General features: G+C 36.0%; 1 protein-coding gene across 1 annotated transcript; it reads right to left on the reverse strand.

The window, feature by feature from the left end:
• Nucleotides 1-1,597: 1,597 nt before the first annotated feature.
• Nucleotides 1,598-15,489, reverse strand: LOC117905900 (protein DCL homolog, chloroplastic). The gene is made up of 3 exons (XM_034818768.1): nt 15,166-15,489; nt 9,299-9,413; nt 1,598-2,782 (listed from the first exon to the last, which is right to left on the reverse strand). Exons 1-3 carry the CDS (start codon nt 15,462-15,464, stop codon nt 2,612-2,614), a joined length of 585 nt encoding a protein of 194 aa, XP_034674659.1. The 5' UTR covers nt 15,465-15,489; the 3' UTR covers nt 1,598-2,611.
• Between the last annotated feature and the right edge of the window lie 1,189 nt (nt 15,490-16,678).

Raw genomic sequence — 16,678 nt, forward strand, 5'->3', positions numbered from 1 at the left:
TCCCAAGTAATTTTCTCTTATTTCATGAGAGGGGTGGTGTTAAAAGCACTGATATTTGGTACGAAAAAAGGTGTTTCTCCATTCTCCGATGCCAGTGAATGAGAGAGAAGAGTAGAGTAGAGTAGAGCAGAGCAGAGCAGAGAGCGAGAGACAGGATGTCTCTTAAGTTTTTAAATCCATCCCCTGTGCCATACGAGAAAAGGGAAATGTTGTACAGAGTGGAGATCAATTCAGAAGTGCGTCTGATATCTTGCGTTCTTTCTTTGCTTTTATTATTATACTTTATATAGGCCCATTCTCCGAGGAATGAAGCAAGAAAAAGAGAGAGAGGTGTTGTTTTGAGATGACATTACAGAGGGGTAGTGCAAGCAGGTGAAATGGAGTGGGCTATGGACCATGGACTATGGACTATGGGATATGGATGGAGTAGTAAGCTGATCGTGGTGGTGGCACTGGTGCCTGGTGTTTTCCAGCCAGGCAGGCCATCACCCCAACTTAAAACACCAAACCAGAGCTTTTGGTTAGTATTATAGTATACTAACCATTCAAAGCACCTCCCTTTTATACCTTTTTGGAGTGATCATTTCGTTTCTAAAATCTCAGTTCTCTTAAACCACAACAGGCTGCTTCATTATTCCGGTCAAAGTCAGATACCCCGACTCTCCTCTAGGATCAGAAAGTGGCCTCATATCTTCCATATCAATCACACCTACAGAAAGCAAATGCCTTTATTGGAACTCATCAAATCACTCCTCGTCCGTAAACCAGTCCTGTTCAGATGATGGGACGGGTGCGAGCATCAAGGCCCTTCAAGTTGGGTGGGACATCTGATCATCTATATATCTTGCGTGTGGAAAAAAATATTTTGGCCCATGTGTATATCATCATGGTAATTTTGACGCTGGAATGAGGCCTACATGGATTTCTTCCAGCTGTGGACCGGGGCCGCCTATATCTAATGATCATGTTTGTCCCGTAATTATAGCACAGCTCTTGGAACTTTTTCATTATTGATGCTAACTACTAGAGGAGTTGTAAGTTTGTAACATGATGATGGGAGTTGACCTGCAGCTTTTTCACTCAATTGGTTATATATTTTCTTTTAACCCTTGGTTTCCATAGAGGTACTAACCAGCATGAAGAGGTTTCCAACTACTTGCCAGAATGACTTGGGAAGAAAGAAATTAGAATGGCCACCCTATATCACCTCCTATTTTCTATCTCTGGTGGTAGAGTGGAAACCGCAACCTTCTCACCCTATCTCAAGTAGGCAGGGGCGCTGGCAATCCTAATAAGGCTCCTTTTATCACTTGAATGAACATTTTTAGGAAGGCTTTAAAAAAACAATTGGAGGCAAGTGTAATCAAATATTAAGTAACCTTTTAACAGACAAATAAAGAATACCCTTAAATTTTCTTTTAAAAGTCTAGGGTCCAGCTCACCCATTCAGTTTTTGTGATTGTTGAGAAAAATCCGGAGTCTCTGCAGAGTCAAATTTACTGACCATGAAAGGCTTTCCTTTTTTTTGTTGTTTTTTGTTTTGTCTTATTTATTTTTATAATGGGTGCCATCAGTGGTTGATTACTCAGAGCGAGGATGCAAGAAAAAGGAAGGATTTTTATGTCTCCAAGTGTGACAACATGCATATGGAGATTTTCAGAGTCGGCCAATGATAATTTCCCACAATTTTGACTGATGGAAGTCTAGGAAGACCCAAGAGGAAGATGACCCCACCTGACTCATCAGGTCCTGTCTCAACCACAAGTTCAGAGTTTCTGATAATCCAAGGACGGCGATCTCAACGAATCCGATCTCCGGAGTGTCACAAAATCAAAGTGTGCAGTTCCTCTGTGATTCGGTGCTCCACGAAACACCTGATCCTTAACAGCACTACGGCAGTCCAGACTCCAGCATCGCGAATTCCACGCTTCGCTCCTTTTGGCTTTGGGCGATGGAGGATTTTATCTATACCGTTGTCTCAATCAGATGTGACCAATGTCTAGGACAGTAAATCGAAAAGTCACAAGAAGATGTAATTACTCTCTTTTGCCTTGAAATCTTCCAAGTGGGGGCACGTTGGACCTCATCCCCATTGGACATTTGTAGGAATCTACCCGATCCACTTCCCACGTCTCTATTGTCTCTATTGTCGTGGCCCGTGGGCTATTGCCTACCATGCCTGTTGACTGTTAATACGGACTTTGAATAACTGCTGCTTTCCTCCATTTCCTTGGTGGTAGAGACATTCATATCATCAAGCAGCTCTAAGTCTAACGACATCTCCGGAAGTCTGAAATCACTAATCAGGACAACCTCATATAAGGACTGCCATGTGAGCAAAACTACCAGAGAAAAACCCGCGGTTCAATAACTTTCTGTCTCAAGTAATAAAGAAGGGGCCAAGCGCCAATGAAGGATTATCCAGTACATAAGATGGGTAGATCTAGGCTATAATGTAAGTTATTTAATTAAATACTCGCAGGCAAAATGCATGGCAGTTGCAAAATATTCATACATACATGACACAACCGCATGATGCCCAATTGAGAGGGCTCCGTTGATATCAAAAATCATTGCCCATCTCCAATATAAGCATCCGGGCTAAGATACATTAACCACTACTGCGTTTGAAATGCACACGAATGAATCGGTCTGCATGAGATGGGTACTTATCACGAATATATGCTCGAAGGCATTTCTGATAAGAGAAATCTATCCATCCACCGTCAGTCCTTACAACAAACAGGCACCTTGAGTGTCGAAACTGAGGATGTCGGTCAACCTTTAACATCAAAAGGAAGAGATCCTGTTAGTATCTTTTGCAGAGCAAAATGTTCATCAACATTGAAAAGCGAGAGGGAGTGAAAGAAGAGAAAAAACCGGTGGTTCACATCTTGGCAGTTAGTTCAGTGGAACTTAAAAAAATACATGAAACAAATAGTAGTCATTCACTTATCGTACATATCAATGTCAAATGTCATCTCAACGACAATGGGGGTATGGGAGTGTCTAATCTACATGCCAACAAACCTCCATGCAAAAGGTGCATGTGAAGACAGACCAACAAAAAGCCTTTGAGACCCAATGAATCTGTCAATTTCTTCTCAACCGAGCATTTATATTAGAACTGGAAATGCGTATATAAACAAATTGTTGCAGGAAACTTGGAAGAAAAAAGAGCCCCCAAAAGTCGAGGACAAAAAATCAACCCACCCTACGGTTCAAAAGCATATAGCTGTCCTCAATTGCTTGGGACATGTGAACGAGAAAATACCATCTGCCCCAGTCATTACACGTGTCTAGAAGGCTTCACATGAAGTTTGGTGTATGGTAAAAATGCGAGTTTACACACAAGTAACACAAGAGTTGAGCAGATTGTTTCCCCACCCATCACTTAAGACATTCTATATGGCATGTGGTCGATTTTCTGTTTGAGGAGGAAATTCCTCTGCTCAAGATATAAACCAAACTTGATAAGAAACACAAGTTATGCAACATACTATCTAGCATACTACAAACCTGTTACATTACAAGTATGATTTATGGAATTCAATAAATATCTTCAAGCATCAGGCCACCAATTGGTTAAAAAATTACAAGCTGGAAGCTTATTATCATCCAATTAAGATCAATTTTTGTGCAAATTTTGGGGCATCTCATGCTTGCAACCAATAATAAGATGCCTCTCAACTTCATGTATCAGTTTATAATGGTTATGGTATCACATTAGATATATCTTGTGACACAAGAGCTAAAGACATTTACAGATGGAGACCACTGACAAGGGTATCAAACCAATGTATTTGTCAATATGCCATTGCTTCCTATTTCTATAATAAGGTGCAAGATGGAAACAGAAAGCTTATATAATCTCTAAATGGCAGGGCTATGTCCTGAAGAACACAGCAGTGCAGAATAGGTAAATAGCTAAATGTAAGTTAATCTAGGAATCCTATTAAAACATTCAGCACCATTCACAGCAAAATCAGTCAAGCCAGCACAATTCAAGCCAAAAAATCCTTCAAATGGTTCAAGAAGAGATTACTCTGATACTCATCTAATATATAACAATCAAAATTATATGCTTGCAATCTAAAACAATTACCATGGCAGATAATTCACTACCCATTCTAATTGCAAATTAACAACCATGGATTTGAAAAATTATTCCTCTTTCCCACAAAAAGGTTCTTGGTTTAACATCCTGTACAGAGATATCACAGAAACAATATTGTTTTCCACTGAACTGCTATATATGGAGCTACTTCTCTCTGCTCGAAGTAAAACAGTATTAACATGAAGAATAAGTAAATACTAATTCATTGGCACCAGTTATCATCTCTCATTGGCATTTGAAAGATCTTTTTGCCTTTCTCTTCAGTCATGGTGCACTATCAGTGTGGAAACTTCATGTCCTACTCCTAGGGACTTCTGAACATTCAATAGGATGACTACAATAAAAGTTGTTCCAAACTACTTTGGTTAAGGTACAGTCCTGTTGTGGCTGCAACTTGGGGAAGTTCAACCCAAACCCAACCTAATATTTTACAAGCTAGGGCATTTTAATTTGCCATTGCAATATTTGATTGAAAGGGTCAAAATAATTCCAATTTTGGAAAAATGATCCTCATTTTTTCAAAACAAGAAGAATGACCTTTTTCTGGACAAAAATACCCTCCATCAAATTTTTTTATATCCATTTCACATCTAAGCACTTCTTGTAAAATAATATTGATGAGGATGAATCTTCAAGATATATATCAAGAAAGGGAATTAGTATTAGTTGTAATTAAAGTATGATTAATATTACTTGGAATTAAATTAGGATTAATATTTATTGGAGTCTAATTAGGATTAGCTAGTTGAGTTATAATATAATTAGAATTTGAGTCATGATAGGTTATTAGAGTCCTAGTAAACTTTGGATGTTATAATTAGAATTAGAATCATAATAGGCTATTAGAGTCCTAGTAGACTTTGGATTTCTTAGAGAAACCTATAAATAGGCTAATCAATGTAAATCAAAGGAATGAATTTTGATGAATAATATTATACTTTCTTTCATTGCAAGGTTACAACCCTCAATGGTGAGACTCCATTGATTTTCTTCTAGGTGAGACTCCTAGAAGGCCTTAGTGAGACTCTAAGGTTTTCCATCTTTTCTTCATTGTTTCTTCTTTCTCTCTATTTCTTATCTTATAATTTTCTCTACCATAAAGTTTATTCCTTGTTCCTCTCCTTACACCCTAAAAATAAAACCCTAGCCCACCTACCCTTGAGTGTAGGCAACCATCCTAGGGTTGTCCTACATCAATAATATCTAACTTTTTTATACCCATTTAACATCAAAGCACCTTTTATAAAATAATATAAAGGGAATTTTTGTTCATTTGAGGTTATATTTACAATTTTAAAAATATGGAGGTTACTTTTACTAAGTGCAGAATATTTTAGCCTTTTGGCCCAAATATTCCTTTGTAATTTGGATTGGGTTAAGGCAAAAAAATATCAACTCGAATTAAATTTGAACTGGGCTTGGATTGGAGCCTCAAGCAACCTGAGGATATATTCATATAAAATTTAAATTATACACATATAATAGTAATAAACTAATAAACATTTCCATTGTACTGAGATATCTTTATTGATTTAAATGTTATTGGGAATGATATGTAATTGAGGATTAATGCAAATTTGAAGACTTGACTACTTGGATGTAATGAGCAATTAATTTGTCTGTCTTAGTTTTATTTTTTGGACCTTAAGTTTTAGTTAAATAGATGGTATCAATAGTTTTTTACCTTTTAAATAAATGTTGATTGTTAAAAAATTTAGTGAAATGAATGTTAATCTTGTATAATTGTCTCTAATCCAATTAACTCAAACATACATTTACTAACTTGAGTCCAACTCAATTTTAACACAAAATTAAATAATAAAAAAAAAAGTAAAGAAAAAAAAAAAAAAAAAAAAAGGCTATGGTTGGATAGTTCAAGACTCAAGTTGAATGTCAAGTTAGGTTGGGTTTAAGCAAATGAGCTTCGTATATAGGTTAGCTTGGTTTGATTGTCAACCTGACCCAACCTTCCTGAATTGCATCCCTAAGTCCTGCAATGGAAATGATTAAGCCTTTCTGAAGGCACTCAATATTTCCCAGAATAAGTATTTCATAAATGGGAAGCAAATTGGAAAGCTTACGTGTGCTAACCTTATCAACTAATTACTGATAACATAAAAATCAAAGTAGGTTACCAACAGAATATATTTTGCCCAAAACCCATTAGAAAAATGTTTATCAGAAAAATTGTGGGCAAGAGAAACCCTGTGATGGATGGATCATGTGTGATGAAGATAAACACTGCATCAGTAAGAAGTGCAGCAGTTGAAAGTGAAGGCTAGAACGCAGGAATACCAAGTTATAGAAGCTATAAGAATAGAGGAAGGCCAAGAAGCATGTAGGCTAGGATTGCAGCAAAAGACAATTGACAGAAGTTATATTCTCTTAACAAGAATAAAAAAAGGAGGGGCAAAAAGTAGACTCCAAAGCAAAATGAGTTGATGGATGTTCTATTTCTCATATGCAGTTCATATTTTCGCCTAAAACTAGATCAAAAAGGAACAAGGGATGCCCCTCATAAATGAATAAGCATGCATAATGTATTTGTTGGCGATTCCATAACAAGTTTCAATATAAGCATTAGTATACACACTGTATATACATGAGTCTACCTGATCAATTAGAAAGACATTCCAAGGTTTGGTTTCAAAATTTGATCAAGATCCATTCAAGATAAAGCTTATTTTCAAGAAAACCAAAGGTTAACAATGTATTAATATAATTTAACTTCAAACTCACAAAAAAACTGGAATGAGTGCCTAGGAGTCTTTTGTGTTTTTTGTTTCTTTGTGTTAAGCTTTCAAGAGTGTCAAAATTGTCTAGAAGTTGGGTGAACTTTGTGACATCCCACATCAGATAGGGGGAAAGTTCACAATGCTATGTATAGACTCTTCTTTACCCTGTAGACCCGTTTTAAAGCCGTGAGAGTTCCTTTGGACCTAGAGCAAACAATATCTACACAATTGGGTGCAGGTCATTACAAATGGTATCAGAGTCGATCCCTACCCCAATGTGGCCATGTGTTTGGTCACGTAGAGAGTGTTTGTCTGTTTAGCCGCGCAATCCCACGGACACAACGAGGACATTGTAGGGGTGTTTGTGACATCCTACATCAAATAGGGGGGAAATTTCTGGCGCTATATAAGTATGGACTCCTTTTAACCTTATAAAAACGTTTTAAAGTCGTAAAAGCCCTTTTGGACCCGAAGCAGACAATATCTACACAGTTGGTGGAGGCAAGTTTGAGACGATAGGACAGTTGCAGCAAAGCACCTAGTGCTTTTAGAACATCCCGGCCATTTTGGGCTTCAAAAGTAACCACCCTAATCAGTTTTTCCACCCATGCGGATTTTGCACAGAACTAACTTTGTTCCAGCTACAAAAAATGCTAAGTGGTTTTTCTGCTGAAGGCAGAGCAGTTTTATTTGAAAAATATGGGAAAATAAAATTTGATTAATTTCAGCATGGGACTTCCATTTTGGGTTTTCAGATTTCCAATTATGTTGCGCCCCGTTTTTCTTTCTCATCTCCCATAGCTTTACTTTTAGAGTATTGAGAGAAAACACTTGATAGAATTTCAAATTGTTCATAGTTGAAAGACTTTGAGTTTCTTAGAACTAGGGGTTTGAGAAAGAATCAACCAAGTTTTGTGAGCGGTTTAAGTGATTTCATCTCAGATTTAAATTTGCATTGGATTTGACTTTGTGATCCCAGTTCACCATTGAAAAAGTTTATAAGCATTTGGAGATTTTGATCTGAAGCTTGTGTGAGATTGATTGATTGGCTTCATCACAGTTCATATTTGCATTTATTGAAACATAGATTTAGAGTCATTTATGGGAGATTGAAGATTTGAATTCAAAGTGATTTTGAATGAACTTGTTGCAAAGAAATCTGCTTCCTGTGTTTAAGATCTGATCTAGTGAGATTCCAGTGACTGAATTGTGTTCGATCTGAGTTTGTTGGAACTCTGAAGGAAGATCAAAGGTTGAAGAAATGGAGATGTAGCTTTGACTACTTTGATCAGACATTAAGGTTGAAAAAAATCTTAGTTAGGGGCTTAGTACCTTGGTGAGAGATCAAGGTGCAATCCAGAAATCCCCACAGGAAAGTGAATACCCTATTGAGGACTATAAGGTTGAATAATTTTTATTTTTATTTTTTTTTTATAGATAAACACACAGAATATATATTAGAAAAAAGGCGCTTAAGAGGCAACCCGAAGCATACGGGGAGTATACATGAGTCACCAAAAGGCAAGAACAAAAAAGGCAAACACTCACCAGCCCTCAACAAGAACCCAACCAATCAACAAAGTTAATTAAAGAAAAGGGTCCTACATCTAAACAAGACTTAGCTCAAGACCAAAGATTACAAACAAATGAATTTTTCATTCTTTGAATTGACAAATCCTCATTATCAAAAACTATCATGTTTCTTTCCTTCCAAATCGTCCAAAATAAACAGAGAGGAGCTGCTAGCCAAGCCTTTCTACGCTTCTTGTCCACAAAGGAAGCAAGCCAACCTAAAAGAGTGTCTCTAACTGTAAGCGGAAGGACCCAATTAACACCAAACAAAGTAAACACGAGATCCCACAAAACCCTTGCCTTGGAGCAATGAACAAGATTGAATATATATATATTTTATTTTTGATAAGTAACTATAAGGTTGAATGAGTAAAATGCAGAGAGGAGACAGGATTAGAATAATCAGGAAGTGATTGGGTAGACTCAAGTTCAGCCAACAGGCTTTGTAATCGATCATTCTACAATGGATTGTCTGTTAACTAGGATGGATCATGAGGTTTCCACGTAAATGTCATGTATCTCATGGTTTGGATGTTATCCTTTCCTTTATCTGCTGTATAGTAACAGCCTTTTTTCTTCATGGCAAGCTAAGTTGCATGAAAAAGCACTTAACAAATTGAATATTCACACATTTGAAGGTATACTCAACCATTTTGAATTAGTATTGGTGAATTCAGAAAAATTGAATGATAGGTTAATTGAAGTAGAATCTGAAAATCATTCATCACTTGTTGAGAATCCATAAAGTGAGATAATTCAGCACTTTAACACTACCGTAACAAATGTTCAATTGCAAAGTAACTAAGTGACTAACAGTGGTTTGACCAACAAATCAAAGAATCCTATTAGGGCATTATGCAAACAACAAACTCACCATAATGCAATCCAGTCCACATCCAATTTTATCTTCCGAATGTGGATGGTAAATGAGAAGCTTCTCCACCACAGCTTTCTCATCTTCAGCGGTTAGACGTTCCCCATCCATGTACCTGACAGCAAGAAAATCAGTCAAATAAAGGAGAAGCCTCAGACAATCCCCACAATTTGAGTAGACATAGTCCAGACATTCCAATACAACTTGAGCTGTGAATATGATTATCTTCTAGAACAATATCATATGTGAAATAATTAAAAACACAGCTCCTTGTATGGCAGAAAAAACCATTCCTAGCACTGGATTTATTGACCAGTTTTTGTTCACACACCACATTCAACCTTGACCAATTGCAATTTCCATTACCATCAATAAGTTGCCATGGTTCAAACAACTAATTTCCCATCTCCACAAATATAGAAAAACAGCTTTTTGTTCAAAATTTTCTGTCCATAGATCACATAACTATTTTCAATAAGTTATGCATATTGATTCATCCAAATAATATTGCCAACTCCCAATTATAATCAAGGATGGAAATATTGGCTTTTACACAAATATTAGTAATGGGATTTTATGGATATATTGGGAAATATTAATGAGATAGAAATTGATCAAAACTCATGAAAATGTTGGGAAAAACTTTTAAAAAAATGAAAGAAACAATAATACACATTGAAGTTGTTTTGTTGAAGAAAGTGATATACACATATGAGACAATTTGTTACATTCATCAATAATATTTAGTATTTGAAAATACATATTATATAGATTTATCTAATTTGAATGCATTTAACAATACAAAAAAATGAAGATATATGTATGATTTTTTTAAAATTTACTTGTAAAATTATATTTTTGATATATTTAATTAATGTACAAAACATACAAAGAAAAATTCATTAAAAAAATTGATAATGATTTTTATATTTTTAACAATAAGTTAAATAGAATTTGAATATAATATTTAGATTATTTATTAAATTTTTATTTTAACATTTTGTATTTTGCATGAATTTATTGAAAAGTATACTTATTTAATTCTTTTTTTAAAATGAAAGTAAGATATATATATATACATAACTTAGCCTAGTTGGTCAGGTGCCTCCTAGTGTATGGATGAGGTTAGTTAGTGGTTCAATTCTACTGTATGGCTGAGGTCAGCGGTTCAATTCCAACTCTCCTAAAAAAAATTTGAAATCTGATTTATCCACTAATATCAGGAATATCAGAATTTATCCACAACAAAATCCAGCAATAGGCAATAACAAATATTTCCCTGGAATTTTGACCAAAAATCGGTATAATTTCATCCATGGTTATAACCAATATGTTATCAAAGTATGAGACAAGCATCATGATTCATGTGTAAACATTTCAATAGACAAAAAAAAAATGTGCTTTCAAAGATACAGATGACAGCATTCAGAATCCACTGACATATTGGGGCAGCAATCAAAAACATTCTATAAAGATATGACTCTGCCAAAAACTCGAAAATAATATAGATTCAGGTTACTTAAGATTTAAAGCTACTGAGGCTACCACTTCTTTCAATTCTTCTCTTCTACAATTTGAAATGACAAACTTTTGAGTCCATAATATAAACTAAAATAAGTTTGTCACTTGAAAAGCTTGCCTCTGGATCAAGTACTTGACCAAAACATATCTGAGAACCTTTACTTTTATATTGAATTATGCCAGGCACATAACAAGTGTACTGTGTTGACTGCCAGCTCCCAGAAATCTGGAACCAAACAACCCCAACACTATCAAACCCCATGCCAGTAAAACTTGTTGCCATGGTGCCTTTCTGAAGACTAATAGCTGTGCATGTAGGTAAGAAGCACAATCAAGTAGGCCCCAGAGGCCTTGCCTAGGTGATAAACAACCCAAGCAGGAGCCCAGATGTTGTGCCTGAAGCTCAAGAAGACACCACAGGCTTATGAGTCCGCATTATCCATCGACTCAAATAGCAACACATATTACATATAGAGAAAAGGGAGGCAATCAACAAAATTTGTCCCAAGTCCTAACTTCCCTAGAAATGAGGAAAAAAACGATCTCCTTCTATTGATTTACCTAAAATTTTCCAAGATAAGCACAATTTCCCAAATCAATGACACCAATGGAGACACATCATGAACAAAATGCAAGGCACCCCTCTTTGGTAAAGAGTTCTAATCACTGGAACATCCCCACAAGAAAAAGGAAATTTCAAATAAAATTCTTCAAAGAACAAAGGGAGACTCTCCCTATAAAGGAGAAAACTTCCATGAAGGGTTCTCTTTTTAAGAGCATTCATAATCAGGTCAATGCTTCCTCAAAGAAAGTAGGGACTGATGCTTTTGATTTCTATAAGAGAAGGAACCTGAGAGGTGAGGGTGCATGAAATAAAAAATTGAGGTTCACTGACTTAGGCAATCGACAGGGCAATCAATTGGTCCAATTTGGTTGAACCCCTTTTCTGTGTTGTACTTGGCAGTGGCTATCAGCTAACCAACTGATTAACCAGTTGTCTCCCAGCAGTCACCTGCAACATGTATTAAATGCTAACAACTAGTTGAGTGATCAGTCGAACGGTTGATCAATTAAGTGAGAATTTGTGTCTAATGGGTATATTGTGCAAAAATCTCATAGTTGAAGTTCCTAATCTTCATTTATTAATAACCTATTGTGTAGTGATTCAACCTTGATCTTCAATACACTTTTGGTGCAATTACTCCTAACTTGAAAATCTCAATCTCAATGACCATTTGTAACTAATTGCGTAGGGGCCATCCAAAACAACGATTTTTAGCAGCTGAAGCAAAGAAAGAAACTTCATAGAAGTCAAAATATGAAGAAATAGATATACCTAGATACTTTATTCTATGGATGATGGATCTAGATCTAATTGATAGAGTGAGGCTAGCTATCATCTCCATTGTAATCAATTTGCAAAGTTAGTTCCTGTATTTAATTTAAAGACACATTTATTGGTGTGGGAGTATTGGGAAGAACACTTAAAGCATTGTAAAGGTTTGTTGGTACCTAAAAACCAAGTGAATATTAAACAAGTTCTTAGTTTATAGGATCTTTGTATAGTGGAGCTATCTCAAGGCTTAAATTAAAGCTTGAGGACCATTGATGTATTGCTAGTTGGTGTTGAACCATGTACATTAGAGTTTGCATCTTCTTCTCTATCTCTTTCTATCTTGATTATTACTTATGTCATCATTCTCATTTATAATCTTTTACCTCAGCAAAAATTTGAACAAGAGACCATCACCCAATTCACATCCTCCTCCTCCCCACCTTAACAAAAAAAATCCCTTTTCTTGGCTGATCACCCTAGGTTTCCTGGTGGTCAACTTCGCACATCTTAGGGTCTCTACACATCTAGATGGTCATAGCGGAGATTTAAACACACTCATTTTGAGGCTTTTTCTTGTCCTGAGGCCCTTTTTTTTGTTGTTTTTTATAGGAACCAAGAATATATTAAAGACATCAAACAAAAAGAGGGGGGTACACCCCAAGTACACAAGAGGTATACAAAGAATGCCAAAAAAACTCAAACAAGCACACAAAACAACCTCTCATTAACTAACAATTAACCAATCAATAAAATTTAACAAGGAAAGATGACCATCTTGTATATGTTGGCAAGTCCAATGGAAAGGGCTTCAAATAAGAGAGTCTTTTAGTGATTAATCTGAGCGTTGAATTCTATCAAAGTATCTTCGATTCCTCTTTTGTCAGAGAATCCAAAACAAGCAAAGAGGGACTGTCCTCCAAATCTTTTGTTATTTTTGCTAACAAAACTCTCATGGCATCCCTTTAACAAATCTTTCACAAGAAAAGGGAGCACCTGAGAAAAACAAAAGAGGGAAAACAACAAATGTCAAAGATCACTGGCCTTTCCACAATGGATTAACAAGTAATTAGTTGATTCTTCTAAACTCATACGTAAACAACAATGGTTAGCTAACACTCATCCTTTTCTCTTAAGCTGATCTAAAGGTTAGGAACCTTTCCCAAACAGCCTCCCAAGCAAAACAAAAAAAAACCACTTCTAAAGGTGCCCAATAGCCTCACACTAGCTTTAAGGGAAAAGAATTCCTTAATCTGACTCTAAGGAAGAATAGAAAGATTTCACCAAGACTTTCCCACTTTTCTTAATCTTCCAAATCAGCTTATCGTCATCCTCATTGCACTTCCCATGCACTTGAGGCCTCCTAAGTGACTCCTCAATGCTATGTAGCTCCTAATATTGAAACTGCCTCAAGAAACCCAGGTTCCACATAACTTGCCCACTAATAACCTCCCAAGCATTCAACACCCAAACCTCTTTGTTAGAAGAAAAAAAGCAAAAAAGAGTCCTTTAAAGGAGCATCCCCACACCAAACATCAACCCAAAATTTTGTTCTTCCATTGCCAACTGTAAAACTTGTTCTAGCCTTAAAGGCTTCCCAAGCTCCTTTTATCCTTCCACCAGCCAACACCATAATCCTCCCTTCCTACGAGATAATACCATCCTCCAAGTTCTTCCCCAAACTTTCCCACTATAACTCGTATTCAAAGGAACTCCCTTTCCATCACCATTTTCCAAACAAGGCTTTATTAAAAAAGGACATGACCTAAATACCTAGCCCTTCCAACTTCTTGTATTTGCAAATGGAAGACCACTCGACTAAGTGAGGCCTTTTCTCAAAGGCCCCTCTTCCCCACAAGAAGTCCCTTTGAATTTTTTCCAACCTCAAAGCCACCGTTTTAGGAATGACAAGAAGAGACATACAATAGATAGGCAAGCTGCAAAGAGTACTTTTAAACAAAATGAGTCTACCCTTTGAAAGGTATTGTCTTTTGACTCTTTTCCAAAAGGCTAACCTTTTATGGAACCTCTTCTCAACCACATCCCACACAAAAGGGGACTTGTACGGATCACCCAAAGGCAAGCCTAAATAAGTAGTTGGAAGCTTCCCCGCTTTGGAACCCAACAAAGCGGCAAGCTTCACCACACATTCAAGATGATTGTTGTTGGAACTATCATCCAATGTTGGCATTGAAGATGCCAAAGAAGAACTTGGACTTTCTTGTGAAAGAAATGGTACTATTATTGGTGATCAAGCAGGGGATTGAGGTTTAATCAGATATAGAATCAAATTCCCAATACAGAATGTCAAGGACCTTCCAATATTAGGGAAACCTTTGAAATTGTTTCACTATTGAACCTTGTACATATAATAGTTCCCAATCAAATCTCTGTAGTAAGAAGATTTTTGTCTCGTGGTAGTCTGCTCCAGTCCCCAAAACTTTCGTTACTGGGTTAGCCACAACCAATCATATGATCAATGCTGATAACAATTGAAAATGGAGGTAAAAACTGTATTAAATGTGTTTCCTCTTTTTCAATTTTCAAAGATGATGGTAGGGGTGCAAATTCATGAAAAAGCAAGAGAACTCAATCGAGAAAACATAATTGGATAAGAAACAAATTTCTAAGGTTTATGGTGTCCTGCCCAACATGGTACCAACTAGCACAATCCCAAGTTCTAATCCAAAATAAAAAGAAAACGATAAATGACTTTAGTCTCTATGATACTCTCTTCAGTCGTTCAGCCGATGAGGAAATGCATTATAAAAAAATAAAAGAGGGAAATAAACTGCGAACATGAGATTGTTAATTATTTCGGACCAGAGAAATAAAATCCTCCTTCAAATGGGCAAGAGAAATAAAATCCTCCTTCAAATGGGCAAAAGGCAACGACTTGATTTAATCACACATAAGGTTCAAAATAAACTTTCCTTGTCCTCAAATTTCTCATTAGCCAAACAGAAAGCACAAGAAGCTTGCATATTAGGTGTAATTGCAATCAGAGACGTACCTGTCCGAGTGGAGAATCTCTTTGGTGAGCGAAGTGATGGGTTCAATGTCTCTGAGGATCTCTTCTTCTCTATTTTTCCACTTCCGGAAATCAGGATCATCCCATCTGGGGTAGTTAGCTGGATCCCTGGAACTCAAGACTGTGGTGTTCTTGTCCGCATAGGATACATTCACGTCCGACCGAATCGACTCGGTGGAAGAGCACCAAGGACGCCGCGCAAGCGTGAAGAGGGGGGCGGCAAGTCTGTGATGTCGGAGACGGATGAGAGGAACGGCTCTGAGAAGCAGAGGAGCAGACATTGTTTATTCGAGAGGAACAAGTGAGGGTGGGAGTCTCTCGCCTCTACGGTTAACTCACCAGGCCCACTTATCCAAAAGTCCAATCAAACGGCCCAACGGCAGATCAACTCTGGATTCGTGGCCCACTCTGAATATGCCCCAGCTTACCCCAAAGCTAAGCCAACGCCCAATTTGTGTTGGACCCATTTAGCTTTGGGTTGGGAGTCATGACTCGTAAGACTGCTCAAACCCAAACGAGAATCATACGAGGCCGGGCCACTAGGCAGCAATTTTCATGCAAAAGTCTCTTGAGGGTGTTAGTTTAAATATTTTTAAAATGAGAATAAATACTTGTTTGATATACTTCCTACCCTTTATTTAAAAAAAAAAAATATTAATAACTTATATATAGGTATAAAAATTCTTACATTGGTAACTCTTCAATGTTGGCATTAAAAATGTACAGACTTTAAAAATTATTTAAAAAAATTAAGATATCATTAAATTTTTATTACCTCGGTTTTTAAAATTGTTAAACATGATTTTTAAATATATATATATGTATTATAAAATTTTCTATTTTTATATCAAATTTATTATCATTTTTTTATTTTTTAAAAATAAGAAAAAAAATGTTTACAAATAGAAATTAAAAACTTGAGTATGTTTTTATACATCAAATGTAGGAATGCTCAAAATGAAATAACATGTGTAACATTAGAGGCATGTGTCGTGATAAGCCAAGGATGGTTCATAACCTAGTAACCTACTTCCACACTTCAAATGAGAAAACCATGGTACATGTATTCAAGATACTTAAAGAATAATAATGATATAATGTGATGAGATCGAATGATTAAAAAATAATAATGATGATATTTAATGTGATGTAGCAGGACTTGTAATAATGTATTAATGAGGAAATGAGTGAAAATTCAATAATCATATGGTTAATCCACCAAAATGATTTAAATGTGAAATTTTTATAAAACCCATTGCCTTCAAGTAACATTGGGTATGATTTTTCACTTGTTACCTTGTTTTGATATATTTTTCTATTTTTTTAAAATAACACATTTAATCAATCACTATTCAAATTGCTAGGTCGATGTGTGATGGTATATATTTTCAAAAAATAGATTTATAAAATAGTTCTTAATTATTTTTTTATACACTTAAAAACAATATTCAAAATTTAACCATTCTTATAACACTCTACATATAAATAAATCTAA

The sequence above is a fragment of the Vitis riparia genome, chromosome 18 (assembly GCF_004353265.1).
Source record: "Vitis riparia cultivar Riparia Gloire de Montpellier isolate 1030 chromosome 18, EGFV_Vit.rip_1.0, whole genome shotgun sequence".
NCBI lineage: Eukaryota > Viridiplantae > Streptophyta > Magnoliopsida > Vitales > Vitaceae > Vitis > Vitis riparia.

Coding starts and splice junctions, on each gene's coding strand:
- LOC117905900 (XM_034818768.1), bottom strand. CDS start 15,464: ATGTCTGCTCCTCTGCTTCTCAGAGCCGTTCCTCTCATCCGTCTCCGA. Junction 9,414..15,165: donor GAGATTCTCCACTCGGACAG/GTACGTCTCTGA, acceptor TCTTGCTGTCAG/GTACATGGATGGGGAACGTC. Junction 2,783..9,298: donor GTGGACTGGATTGCATTATG/GTGAGTTTGTTG, acceptor TTGATGTTAAAG/GTTGACCGACATCCTCAGTT.